This window comes from Glandiceps talaboti, chromosome 1, assembly GCF_964340395.1.
Source record: "Glandiceps talaboti chromosome 1, keGlaTala1.1, whole genome shotgun sequence".
NCBI classification, from domain to species: domain Eukaryota; kingdom Metazoa; phylum Hemichordata; class Enteropneusta; family Spengelidae; genus Glandiceps; species Glandiceps talaboti.
Genome location: NC_135549.1, coordinates 14,074,435 through 14,088,831, shown reverse-complemented (window position 1 = coordinate 14,088,831; position 14,397 = coordinate 14,074,435). Strand labels below are relative to the sequence as shown.

General features: G+C 34.4%; 2 protein-coding genes across 3 annotated transcripts in view; one reads left to right on the top strand and one right to left on the bottom strand.

The window, feature by feature from the left end:
• The window catches only part of LOC144436901 (uncharacterized), a 76,982-nt gene extending 75,286 nt beyond the window's left edge, over positions 1–1,696 (bottom strand). Inside the window, exons 1-2 of one of the 2 annotated variants that reach the window (XM_078125776.1) lie at positions 1,401–1,696; positions 693–737 (exon numbers count right to left, since the gene is read on the bottom strand). In XM_078125776.1, coding sequence (XP_077981902.1) covers positions 693–737; positions 1,401–1,443 — 88 coding nt within the window. In that variant the 5' untranslated portion in view covers positions 1,444–1,696. The remainder of the gene's footprint in view (positions 1–692; positions 738–1,400) is intronic. The other variant, XM_078125783.1, reaches the window with a different exon arrangement.
• Positions 1–11,072, top strand: part of LOC144436938 (tumor suppressor candidate 2-like) — a 70,124-nt gene extending 59,052 nt beyond the window's left edge. Inside the window, exon 3 of the mRNA XM_078125809.1 lies at positions 9,676–11,072. Coding sequence (XP_077981935.1) covers positions 9,676–9,744 — 69 coding nt within the window. The 3' untranslated portion in view covers positions 9,745–11,072. The remainder of the gene's footprint in view (positions 1–9,675) is intronic.
• Positions 11,073–14,397: the final 3,325 nt, after the last annotated feature.

Genomic DNA, 14,397 nt, shown 5'->3' with positions numbered 1-14,397 from the left:
AATTCAAACTGTTTTCCCCTTTCCAATTATACGATTTTGACAATCTTCAAAAGTAAACTGACCCAATTTGAGAACTATTATAAAAGCCTCTTTATGCTGCAAAGTCCAATCTCAATAGATTATTGAAATTGCATGCATGGCTGAGGACAAATCTCAAGCTGTCCTTTCGCTGACTTTCTGTATCATTGTCTGCCAGCATCTGTAGAACTTGGTCATTGTTTATTTTTAGTGCTTTTAATAACAACCAGCGAATTAGTCTTTGTGCTCATTAATAACCATATTGCTACCACAGATAAGAGTCAGTCAATTTTAATAAGTGGTGATTAAAATGTGGCGTGAGTTTTTAATCATTGGAAAGAAAAGCCATCCTTTCAGGTTGTTAGTTATATAACAGTTAAATGTTACTAAAAAAAAATGTTACACAAGGACGCTGTTACTACTATTTCTACTACTAGTAGGAAAAGGCTTTCTAAGGATTAATTCTTGTTTTGAATTCATTGCGGTCTAAGAACTAGGGCAAGAATTCCGAACACACACACACACACATAGATGTTATTGCACTACTTTATAAAGGGGGTTACACTTTCAAGGATTACCGACTAGCATGCAATTATTTGCATACCCAATTTTTAATACCACTACTACGGCTATCAAGTGTCAGTTTGCATAGAAATAAATTCATGAGCACGTACCCGTGAATGATTGACAGGGCTCATTTTGCGAGAACCGAGGATACTCTGCAATTTAATGTAAAAAATTGACTCCATTACCCAATATGAATGTTTTGATGAATATAGGTTAGATAAAAATATCACGTCGACAAATGCCAAATGTTCTTAACCAGGGACAAATATGTGATGTATTTATGTTTTTATTTTGTGCACAAAATTGTATACAAATAGAATATCGCCTCTGGAGTATGGAAATAGCAAAGGTAGTACTTTTTATAGTTCATGTTCTCAAATCATGAAATGCAAAGTAATATGATTATAACCCGTTTGATATTTGGAGAGATGGATATGAAGTTGTCATGGAAACTGTTATTAATATTTCTTTTCTGGTGTCACTATGTGATTGCAATGCAATCAGATTGTGTACGAATCTGTCAATTGTATGGGTAATGGGAAGATGGCAAATGCTTTGATCTGTGAGTGTAACACAGTGAAAGGGCTCATGTTTAGAGAGATTCTTTGCAACTCAGAGCCAATAATAAGTAGAGTCAATATTGATAGTGGAGGTCTCTCAAAAACCACCTTGCTACAGAGTGGGAGTAGGTGACACACATCAAGACAATGATGTAATATGATATGTACTGAGGGTCATCTTTGTCTTCAACATGTCATCGTTCATACTGTAGAATTGACAAGTGAAGTATTATTTAGTTGTGCAGTAATTCTTACCTTTACGCTGGTACGGCTCTGAAGGTAGAGAGTGGTGAAACATGATGGCAGTCCGGTCAACCCTGGTCTTATGTTAACATCAAATGTAAACAGTTGTCTTCCACTCTCTCTTTCTTTCTGTCACTGTACAATACGTATCTAGTTTAGTTTTAATCTGTGGTATGTTGACAGTGTATTCGGTGTACCCCGGCTGTCACTCAGTGTGAATGCTTCAGTGGTAACATCTAGAAGGAGGGTATATGTTACCAGCCAAAACAAGTCGTGGAAAACACACCGGTAGAGCAGTGATGTGTGTCGCAACCCAGTGAACAAGAATAGTAGTAATGAATACAGCTTGGCTATAATACACAACCAGTTAACAAGGTCCGTTCCAAATTCGCCTTAAAGTAATCACCCTTGGTATACAAAAAACCCTTTCAAATGATACAGTTCCCGCGTTGAGAGTGCCTTTGATTTTGATAAAAAGGACACACTGTCAACGCACAAGAGATGGGGATGTTGTTATACCCATCAAGCATGGTCCCTCACAATACATAGCCTTACACCCCTGAAATATGAATGAGTGGTACAGTCCATATGTCATGTATCTATTGTATTTGAACATGAAGGGTTGATTTATGGAACGATAGAGAAATAAATTTGGCAAAGCTACATATGGAAAGCAAGCTGTTGACATTGTTTATTATACTATTATGTTGTTAGGGGACAACAATAGACCTGGTAACTATATAAGTACCATGACAATGCCTTTCGACTTTGTAATAATGCTTGTAATATTATGTTAATATCTTGTTTAACACTAGGCTTACAATAATGCTGGATCAAGACATCAGAACATGTAAATGTAGTCTTTTTAAATTTTTAAATTTTTTTTAAAATCTGTCATTTTTGTTGTAACGTCATAATTTTTATACTATTTCTTTTGTTTTTCAACTTTTGTGGTAGTAATATTGTTTTTTTTTCATCCATTGACTATAGTTGATGTAATCTATGAACTGATATTAGCACATGTATTTGTGTACATCTATTACTGATACCAATGATTCTGTAGTATTCATGTTGCAATGCCTGTACAGTATGAAGTAGCACTTAAAATAGATCTTTCACAAGTATATAGTCTGTCTATTTTTAGGATTTTATTTGTGTTATTTTTCTAGTTTAATTTATAGTAATGTGTTGATGATGACCACTTCTATGATACTTGTCAAAAAGAAAGATGAGCTGTGTAAATTTTTTTTTTTTTTTTACAGAAAATGTAACTAAGAAATTTTGGTGGGAAAGTGTGTTACTGAAAAGATGAATGGCTTTTTTGTTGTCTTGGGGTCATAGTGTCATTGCTGCTTTGAAAATAAGCAGTAAGTTGGGACTAATATGGGTATCCAGTTTTCATTCACCATTTTCAACAATTCCACACACCTGTTTGAATAACAGTTCAAAGAACTTGTCAAAGAAAGGAAGAATTCTAATGCAAATATCAATTGTACTAAAAATTGCTTGGGTCAGCAAAAGTTATAAAGTTCTTCAACACCCACTCCATAATGACCAAGTTTGTTTTATTTTTGTTGCTGTAGTACCCCAAGTCCCCAACATCAATTTAATATGTAGTTATGTCAGTGAACACTTGGAATAACTCCTCCCCCCTCCCACCACCTCCAATCATAATCTCATACCACTCCTTAACAACCAAGTTTGTTTATTTTTATTGCTCTTGTACCCAGACTTGAATATAATAGTGTAAGTGAAATCTAGTAAATAGCTCTCCTTCATCACACCATGCACACAAGCCTAAACAACTACATTTGTTTATTTTTATTGTCCTGTGAACACTAGGAAATACCCCCCCCAAAAAAAACAAACAAAAAATCAACCCCCCCCCCCCCCCCCCCCCCCCAGGGAAAAAAAAAACAACAAAAAAAACAACAACAAAAAAACCAACTACTTTAGGTTCTTTGATATGTATGCCTTAACAACCATGTCTGTTTATTTTATTGTCCTCCCTAATACCCCAACATAAGTGTACATAAACACTAATAAATATCCAACCAGTGTAACTTCCTTGACATTCCATACCACTTCCAATTATTGAATGTAGTATTAATAGTACCCAACACACAAGAAAACAAAACACAACAAAAGATTACCCTTTTCCCCCCTCCACACTTACCTGTGTATTAAAACTTCAGAGAGAGTCCAGTATGCTTAACACCTCTGTGGAGTATTTGTTGTGTCAAGCACTAATTGAGAGTACGATATATGTCATTGAAATTCAATTTAATGAAAAGAAAGCCAAGGTTCTTATGGGAACAGGGGAACAATACTACCAAGTAGTACCATACAATGAAGTATTAAGCTGCAAGGTCTTCTTTCTCTTATCGAATAGGATGACAACTAACTACTTTCCAATTGGATTATTCATCAGACTGTGTTTTCAATCAAACGGGTCAGCAATTGAATTTTCTTGCTTTTCATTTGCAACATGTACAGTTCACAGTCACATGATATAATGAAAAAAATTGTTTACCTGCAACAAAATTGCATTCATGCGTGGTATGATTAAAAACATGCATATTGATTTCCTCATCAAAGGAATTCTTGATATAGATATGGAAGGGTAGATATTTTTATCAAGGGAAACTAGGTTAGCCTGACAGCATTGTTAGGAGAACAGATGTATGAATACAAATATTAAATTAGCAGTTGTAATTTATTGTTCAAGAGTGGCATAAGTTTATAGTCTCATTCTCTAGCTTGTCCATCATTCCTATAACTGCACAGTATTATAGAGTGTAAAATTTCATATTTATGATAATATTCGTGAATGTTATCTTTTTTAAACCATAATTTTGGTATCAACATCTTAACCTGGTGTATCTTTTTGATTCCAGTGTAAAATTAGAGCAAAATCTGTCCAAAATTATGAAAAAACCCCAATTTTTTGTAAAAAATTGTCTGCAGGAAAGTGTTTGGTTGTTGAGAGGTTGAATGACTTACTTTTTTTTGTCATTATGTCTATGAAGTCTATGGGAAAGGGTTTGACCTTACCATGGTAGTACTTTTTACCTTTAATGTTTTGAGAGATGATGGATTTTCAAAAATTTTAATTTCAATGTAATATTCATATATTTATTCTCGAGTTTTAGATTTATTAGTCAGTCCTTCCAGCAGTGAACAGAAATTGCGTGATTTTATTTGTCCACTTTCTTACAATGTAAAGTATAACATGTGAATAGAACGAGAATGAATGTTGATGGTTCATACTATCAAATGAAAATTTCTACTCACAGTCAAAAAATCTTGGAAGTGAATCGTTGACATCATCAGCGATGTACTACAGTAGGTTGTTATCATGTATCTCAGAAGAGACATGTAAAACGAGCTGGAGTGATACAGCTAGGATTTTCAATTGTGATGATGGCCTGATGACAGTTTACACTATAGCACTTACAACTTATAAAATGTGTTATTTGGTTGAAACTTTGAACTCCAAATCTTCTGAAAAATTGATGAGAATGTTCGCAGATGTGTCCAGATGAAGAATTATTGAAGACAATATGACCTGATTGTTGATATGCAAATGAAGCCTAAAAAATGTGATTTCTTGTCAAAAAGTGAAAGCTTCAAAATACTACCTGGCTAATTTTCTGAAGATTGGTGATTATGTTTCTGGGGGTGTACATGAAGAGTTGTTGATGAAACAAGTTATACAAATTACAATCATTAATATGCATATTATTTCTGAATTTTGGTAAAGAACTCAAACTTCGAAACTACTTGGCAGATCTGTTTAAAAGGAATACCTTCACCTGAAAACCTTCTCCATAAAATAACAGCTTGGGATTTCTATATCAGTTGTGCACAACACCTTTAGCACTATATATTGTTCATAGAACACATTGGTTGTTTATAGTGTCCTGAAGTTACCAAGGCAACACAAATACAAGTATCGGTTCTGTGTGAATAACGGAGCTATATTTTGATTAAAAACCCCGAAATGTCCTAACAGGAAGATGCAGCTAGTGTTTCATAGACCCCTGGTTATGTACACAGTAAATATGTAGGCAATGTGGTAAATGCAGCTAATAGGGATATCAAGTGTTAGGTTTTAATGTCAAAAAGTAAATGTTGAACATTTACACTTGCTTTACACTGTGTCATGTTATGATGAAAGTGGATACTTTAAAGTGTCAGTGTCTTAAGTGTTTGTGAAGAAATGTAATGTTTTTTTAGTTTACTTGTGTACATTGTGAAGGAGAGTCGTGACTCTTGGAAAGAGTTAAAATGCATATTGATTCGTTCATTTCCTGTGATAGAAGATTTATTTAAAAGGTACTTCGTTACCAGGTTGGATGTCAAGTTTTCAACTGTGAGGGGAAGTTAATTAATGCTGTTTAACTTTATTCATAACTTTTCTCTTTGACTTCAGCATAGCCCAGGGACTTGGCTATTTGACTTGACAATGTCATTTGCCAGAATGGTATGTGGTGAAATAGCCAAGTCTCTGGGTTGTCTGTAAGGTACACCATGACAACGCACAGGGGCGTGTAATATTTCATAGATTGTTGTTTTCTTATTGCTTAGAATGCCGTTTTCTTAGGAAAATATCGTACGAATCTTGCTGCTATAAATGTATCAATCTCTATACTACGTCTCTTCCCTTTACATGTGGGAATATATATTAATCAAAAGGTTGTTATATTTAGTCTGTAGACCTGGAAAACAACAATCTATGAAATATTACACGCCCCTGTGTGACAACGCACCCTCACACATTGGTCAACCTCTCTCCCTCTTGACCAGTGAGGGCAGAACGACACAGCGTTTCTTACAGTCTACTCTCTGGGTTAACATAGTCAGTAAGTCCAGGGACTGAACCACATGTGAGCTTGCTATTTGACTCAACATACTGGCTTGAAAGTTTTGGTGAATTACATTTTCAAGTCAGATAGTCTCTGAGCTAACATCACCAAGGTAATACGTATATTATTTATCAACCATAACTTCCACAGTGACAGTTTTTGGCAATTACACAACATGAAAGCAGTGTAGTTTTTTTGAAAGACTATATCCACTTGTCGTGGTTCAGGGTTTGCATTTTGTACCAATATTCAATACATTCCAGATTTACCCACAGCCATGTACCAGCTATTGTGTGTATCACTTAAACAGGTAGTTTTCACAGTCATGGACCAGCTATGTTACCAGTGCTGATTGGATGTATAAAAAAGGGCAGGTACAGGTTATGATTCCAACATTATTATTTCTACCACTTCATTTCGAAATAATATTTCTGTGGGAGGCTCGTTAAGAACGTTGCCGTAAAACAGGCTGTGGTTGGCGACGATGTGTGGAGGTGACAGCTTTCATAGTTGCAGATCAGCAACATAGACAGACTAGCTTTTATTGTAATTACAGATCAGCAATGTACACTGGCCAGCTTTTATCGTAGTTACAGGTCAGCAACATAGACAGGCTAGCTTTTATCGTAGTTACAGGTCAGCAACATAGGCTAGCTTTTATCGTAGTTACAGATCAGCAACATAGACAGACTAGCTTTTATCGTAGTTACAGATCAGCAATGTACACTGGCCAGCTTTTATCGTAGTTACAGGTCAGCAACATAGACAGGCTAGGTTTTATACTAATAGGATTTACAAACAAGATGACTTATTTAGAGTCAGTTTTTCATCTCTGTCCTTCATGTAGGTTTACGACTTTCATCCACAATATTTCAAATGAAAAATTTCATTACCCACAATGCTAAGTAGCATCACCACAAAAGTTTTAATAGACCTAGTACAATTTCTATATTTCCCACGGGAATAAACTTCAGACAACTGTCTCTCTTTTTCCATCTCCAGTTTATATTATATTAATTTGTTAATGATGATAATATTGTTTTGTAATGCTTTGAATGACACACTGTTTTCTTTTATATAGGCAGTGGGGGGGGGGGGGGGGGGGCACTGAGGCCATTGGGTTTATTCCTGACATGAATACTATAGGGGATGATTACTCACACATAGCCCACAGGTTCTATGCATTACTGGGCCTGGGTGACTCTGGAATAGACTGTGGACTGACTGACTAGCAGTTCCATAGACTAATGTGATAGTCAGTTTGCAAATATAGCCCTGTCATATTGTATTGTTCCAAACCTGAATTGAATTCTGTAGAAATGTGTTTGTGTGTATGTCAGTTTGTTATTTAAAGTAAAAAAAAAAGAAATTGCTCAATGCAAAGCCCAGCACACAAACAGATTTTTGCTGGGCTCCCTTTCCTCCCAAACTACAGAACAAGGTATCTAAATCAGACTGTAAATCTATGAATGTTTTAAAAGTGCCAAGTGGCCCCCCCCCCCCCCCATGTTACCAAGGTTCACTAAAGCATAGTAAAAATACTGAATAATGTAAAGTGAATATTGCAATGCCTGAGGGGGTCATAATACTGTACAGATCTTGCTAGACAACTCAAATCATCGTCACGATTAATAGGGAAATGTAAGTCTTGAAATTAACCACACATTGATCATCTTCATTCACACCAGGACAGCAGTGAAGTCATTGTTTCTTTAGAAGTAGACTGAAAGTGACATATATGAATAATATATGATATACGTATTAATCAGTGAGTGGAATTGAATATTAAAAATAAACAGTACTAGTCCAGATGTTATTATAGAAATATAAACAAGTGATCCCAAACCTATATTGAGGTCATTGAACTACGATGCACTAAACTTTTTTTTTTTGGTACAACTTCATTTTGCATTTTGTAAGAATCGTTCTTGCGAGCATATGTTTTCCACTGACTCAACTAACAATGATAAAGTGCTGTAACAAACCCCAAATACACAAACAAGTCTATGGTTTTTAAAATGATGGTAAGAATGTACATATTAAATATTATCCTTATGTAAGAGTTGATATCAAGTGTTGGTAGAAAGTAATCACATTTAAAGAGAATGTCACAAAAAATGGAGTTGTATTTTTGAACATGTGTCTGGTTGTGATGGGATAACCCCTTAGACTGTATTTGACAAGAAGGCAAACAATACAATGTTTATAACATTGAAAATTATTAAAAATGAATTTCAGTATTCTTGTTCGTCATATTCTGTCAATATGCAAAAAGGTATTTGAAAGGTCAATGCAGATTTGTCTCTACATTTTTGTTGTTCATGTACAGTGTATGTTAATATCATATCCATCATGCATAGATAATGCATGATACATTAGGACCCCAGGTGTCAAAAACAGACCCTGGGAAACAGACAAAGATGGTACAGAGGAAACAGAAAACACAGTATACCCCATGGTAAAAAGATTGGAAATAAAAGTGAAGGTATTATGTTCATTTTGATATGGAGTATTATGAAGGTCACCAACAGAAACACAAGATATGGGTGCTCTATACACAAAATACCCACAATTTAAATTTTAATGTGTTGCCATGGTAACAGCATCCAGCTGGTAAACTATCAGTTGTATGTGACTCCAGTGAGTGCTTTCTGTGGTATATCTTGCAGGCATTAATTCTCCCTCAGATTACACTGTGACTTCTATCACTGGCACTGTATATATATTGTTCTTGTATTTGGTTTTGACACGTTCACTAATCATACAACATGGACACGCATACAAAACATTTTCAATACACAAAATGTAGCACAGCATGTAGCAACAGAAGTCCCAATTTGATGAGGATTCTTTGAAAAGCAATTGCAAGCAAAACACAAATTTCATTTGCTATACAGGAGTAGTATAATAGTAATCAATTTTAATCTTTCGGTCAATCACCGTAGACTGTGTTTCCCTTCTACTGCTATGAGTGAATTAACATATAGAAATAACAGATTGGATGATAACATATGGTTCCTAGACTCTTTCACCCTTATTGAAATTGTTAATGGTCAGCTTTACTAAGTGTGCTTTGAAAACACGTTTCATACATTATTATCCTTCCAGAATGCTGACCGTGTGAGTGACGAGTGTTGTAGATTATAGCTATAAAGTATAGTTTATCGTTATGCCAGAGATGAAACTATAAATTATGGTTAATTGCTATGCTTCGTTTTGTAAATGTTATCTAGTATTGCATAGTTAGTATCAGGTATTTCTATTTACTGTTTAGTCATGAAAGAACACCTACATGTACATGTATACATGTATCTGCATATCAATGAGCTAATTTGCATATAAGTATCAAAGTATTACACACGCATCATATGATTTGAAACCAAACTAAAGTGTCAGTTTGCTTCTCTGCTTTGTTTCAGGGCACAATAGAATATGAAGTACCCCGATTGCACCCCAATATACCAACAGTGATATACCAAATCACATGACAGTGGTTCAACCAATAGGCTTGTATAGAATCTGATACCTGTAATCATGACTATTATCTTTGAACTATTGTGGAAGATGTGACCTGTGACCTCACCTAAGAAACCTGACCAACCAATGGGAGAGATGAGAAGCAAGATACTGCTAATTGTGGACTTTAAGTTAAACAATCTGACATGGTCTATTGTCTGTATATTTATTTTAGTCAGAAATATATCAGATACAAGTAGGTGACTTTTGTCAGAATGTTTAATTTGTATACATATATCTGCATATCAATGAGCTCATTTGCATATACGTATCAAATTAGGTGACTTTTGTCAGAATGTTTAATTTGTCTATGAAGTAACAATATTTACTTTCTCTGTACAAGTGACTCACTACAACTTACAAGGTTCAAGAAATGCACATTTTAGGACATCAGATATGGCAAATAAATTTTCAAACCTAGATGGTTGAGTTTAGTTGGCAAGAGAATTTGAGGTTTCTTTTCTGTGTCAATTTATCCAATACATGCACTCCAATAGATTTTTAGAATCACATTCAAGAGAAACTTGTCAGAATTTAACAGTTTGTCGTCCAGTAAACATATATGCATACAGTATTACCATACATACTTTCCATCCATGTTGAGATATTTGAGATTGTTCCTGACATGTTCTTCAACTGAACATTATTCAACTGTCTTTGTTAATTTTTTTTGTACTTTGTTAGATAGATATTTCTTCCATTGTTACCTTGTCACAAAGTTTTGAAAAATCTAACTTATTAAAATACAATCTCAGAATATGTCAATTTGTTGAATGTGCTGCATACTACAGTGTTTGTGGTGTGGTTCTGGGTATCTTTCTATTGAAGTATATTTGTCTTGGAAGTAGTCACTGCAGTGATCCTCTTTACCTATACTACCATGCATTGTCGGAAACATGCTCTTGTGCATCTCAGTGTTTTAAGTCTGAGAGCTGAATAGCTAGCTGTTCCTATGTAGGTGTTGGGATTACAACTGATGTCGGTTCCCATGACAACAGATGAACGAACCGTGCCATGGTTCAAGGAAAAGAACAAATCAAGATTAATCTAGGGAATGAAAACAGTGACTGCATGTGTTCTAAGACATTCACTGCGAAAAGTAGGCAATAATTTCTCATACTTGTGATGTGATGATTTTCTCCTTTCGTCTAGCATTAACTGAATTCCCCAGTGTCATATTCATCTCGGCAATTCAATAAAGACTATAGTCATAGTACTCATTAAAATGGAAGCTGTAATGTCCATGTTGATGAAATAATAGATTTATAGATTTAGTATTCTGTAACAGCCCTCCTGAAAACGATGAAAAGTTTCAATTTATTTGTATGGTTGTGATGCACTCATATATATGTAACTTGTAAGTAAATGTATGTATTTGTTAATTCCAATGGATTCTTAAAAATCAAACCGTGTAAATTGCTTCCAATTGTACAGTATTTGTTGTCTTTCACACCTTTCCTTCGTCCCCGTGAATTGACTTCAACTCATTGACTTCAATTCATGTTATCTTCCATCTTCTAGAAATAACTGTTACGCCAGAAGTACCAGTGAAATTATATATAATGTTAGATTTTGTTCAGAATTTTTTTTTGTAATCTGTAAAAATGGCAGAATTGTGATCTCAAATTGTTCATGAGAGTATTTTCTCGTCAGAAATGTAAGATTCTTTGCAGATCATAGAAGTGCACCGTCACACAACAAATGAATGATTTTGTATAAAAAATAAAGGTTGTAACAGAGACGAAAACTAAAGTACAACCAGTAGTTGATTTTCCAGTTTCAGGATGCTTATGTTTTGTTTTGTCTTTATTACATTTACAATAATATTTTGATCATTACATGATGGAAAGATATATTGACCTCTTTAATTGTGAGTGATTAGGACTAAATGCCATCAAGGAAAGAGTTAGATTTCACTGGTAAATCCAGGATACGGTCATGTGACAAAACCATTCCCTGGATTTAGGCGTGGAAACTCCCTGTGTGTACAGAATACAGTGCATTGTATGGGGAGAACTAACAGGAGGCCTGTTGTAATGCAAGTCAGAGATTGAAATCAGAATAAGTGAGTAGCACGGCAAATTATTTGAGCTAACCATGTACATGTACACTGCTGTAAAACCAAAGTACTATCAAAGTGAGTACACAAGATTTATGAAGCCTTCAATTTATATCATGACAAAACGTCTTAATCATGTACTTCAAAGAGATTTTGGTAGAAAGAAGAAAATGAGACTTCCACTGCAATCTAATTTAAAGCTATAAGTCTTTCAAAGTATAAAGTACTCTTGCATGGTTCAGTATGGTTCACTTGCCTGACGAACTTTACTATACCTCATCAAAGAAAATTACTCTTCCTGTGTCTGTCTGGTGTAAACTGTCTGGCAGAGTGTTTTTCAGGTTTACTTGCCGTATTAGGGAAGGTTATGTTATTATCTGCATCAATTCTAATGCAAAGTGCTACACATCTTTGCATAATTAATGAATTATGGTAATTTAGCTATATTGATGTGCATTATTAATGAATTATGGTAATTTGGCTACATTAATTTGCATAATTAATACATTGTAATTTTTCCATATTTGCATAATTAATGAATTATGGTAATTTAGCTGTGTTGATTTGCATTATTGATGACGTATGGTAATTTGGCTATACAATTGGGCAATATCTTCAGAAAGCAAACTTCAAATTTGATACAATTTGGGGAATACATTGATGATAACAAAGTGCATGTCTCCTAGAAAACTTGATGTAGCTTTTAATGATTAATGATTCATTTGCATAATTGGTGACTTTTCGGTAAGTACTAGCAATATCATAAGTATGCAAGTTTCAAATGTCATATAGTTTGGAATAATTACAATTTGCCAATTAAAACGGTACATCATGTATGATAGTTAAAATTCTTTCAGGTTTTACCCTTACGGAAGGCATTTCAGTTTACATTTGGTAATACATCCTGACAAACTCTAAAAGCTTGGCCCATTATGAAGTGACGTGACTTAATAATTATAATATATTCCAGTGTTTCTTTCTTGCCAATTGTACTATTGTATGTGTTTAGATATCAGAAATAAAATACAATTCTTCATATTCAGAAATAATGTCTTTGATCCTTTCAATTCAGCTTGTCAAATATAAAATAATGATGTATCTGTGTTTATTTTGTTTACCTGTATTCTGTAGTTGTGTACTTTATTTGATCAGCAATAAACAAGATATTTGAGACCATACATTGTGAGATCTCTCATTGTAGACTTTTACCTACCCCACTCACTGCTGACAGCAGCACAGGCTGAGGTTATAAACTCTTTTTTTTTGCCTGGGTGAAATACTTCATAGGAATAAAATCTCAATTTAGCCATAGACTTTTGGGGAGAGGTCTATCCAGCGTCTATGGTTTAATTATTCTAGTATAATAATCTCTGATTCTAGATGTTCACATGTCAGTACATTTCTATCAGTAAGGTATGAGGTGGCAACACGTCAAAATATTTGATACACTTTCCAGCCAATTGTTTAATTAGTCAAAATAGTGTTGACTGCATAGAACACTCCTTTTCATGAGACTCATTGAAATGACAATTTTAAGATCTGATTTAAAAAACTACACTATATTAGTCTATATACAAATAAACTGAATCAACTCATCACACTGTTAGATAGGTATTATTTCTATCATATCAAACACTGGATACATTGTTACACACTTTTCCTAAATGACTGTATAGAAAATGTGGATCAAACATATTTCTATGATCTCAACAAGTCCATTTCAATAAAGTTGCACAATTAAATGCCGTTGATGGCGCTGTACAGCAGTGTTGGTGATGTATGAAGAAGCTAAAAAAATTATTTGCCCTTGCTTTGTGTTGACGAAAATTTTACATAGGTATCTGCTTGAACATTTCAATATCAGAGCAAACTCAACAATCCCTTGCCAGAATATTTTTTCTGCCTTTTGACTTTCTAGCGTTATAAAATGTACAAAGATGGTGTACTACAAATATTATGATTATTGTAAGGGAAATATTTCCAAATGACTCCATTTTTATCCTAAAAACCAACTCAAAAACTATTATACGGAACATATATCTATATAGAGGATTCAAATGTAATGGTAAACTGTCTGAAGTCAATACAATCAAGATAGAACTTGATTTTATAACTTTATGTTTGTCACAAGAGGGCGCTATAATGGTCAAACACGAACAACTACAATCGAAGGTTGAAAAGGTGTGACCCATCCCCTAGTAATGTCAGCATATCTTTTAAATGGATCTCCACATTGTGTTAGTCCAAAGAAGTGTGGTAATTCAAAACATGAAAGAAAGTATTCTCCAACATTGCAGAATACAAAATTGGCAAGTACAGAAAAAGTAACTCTAAACTTGGTCCAGCCACAATAATTTATGACAGTATCTTTTTTAAGGAAATGTGGATATTGTGAACTTGGATTTGAAATTTGCTTCGAAATGCACACCAAATAAAGTGACAATGAAACAAACTAAGGGAAATGAAGGAAGGTAAAGTAAAGGGCGTGACTTTAGAAGTACGTGATATTGTGTATGTAGTCCATGAATTGTTCGGTTAATTATTCTCTCTCGCGTCGTGACTTTTA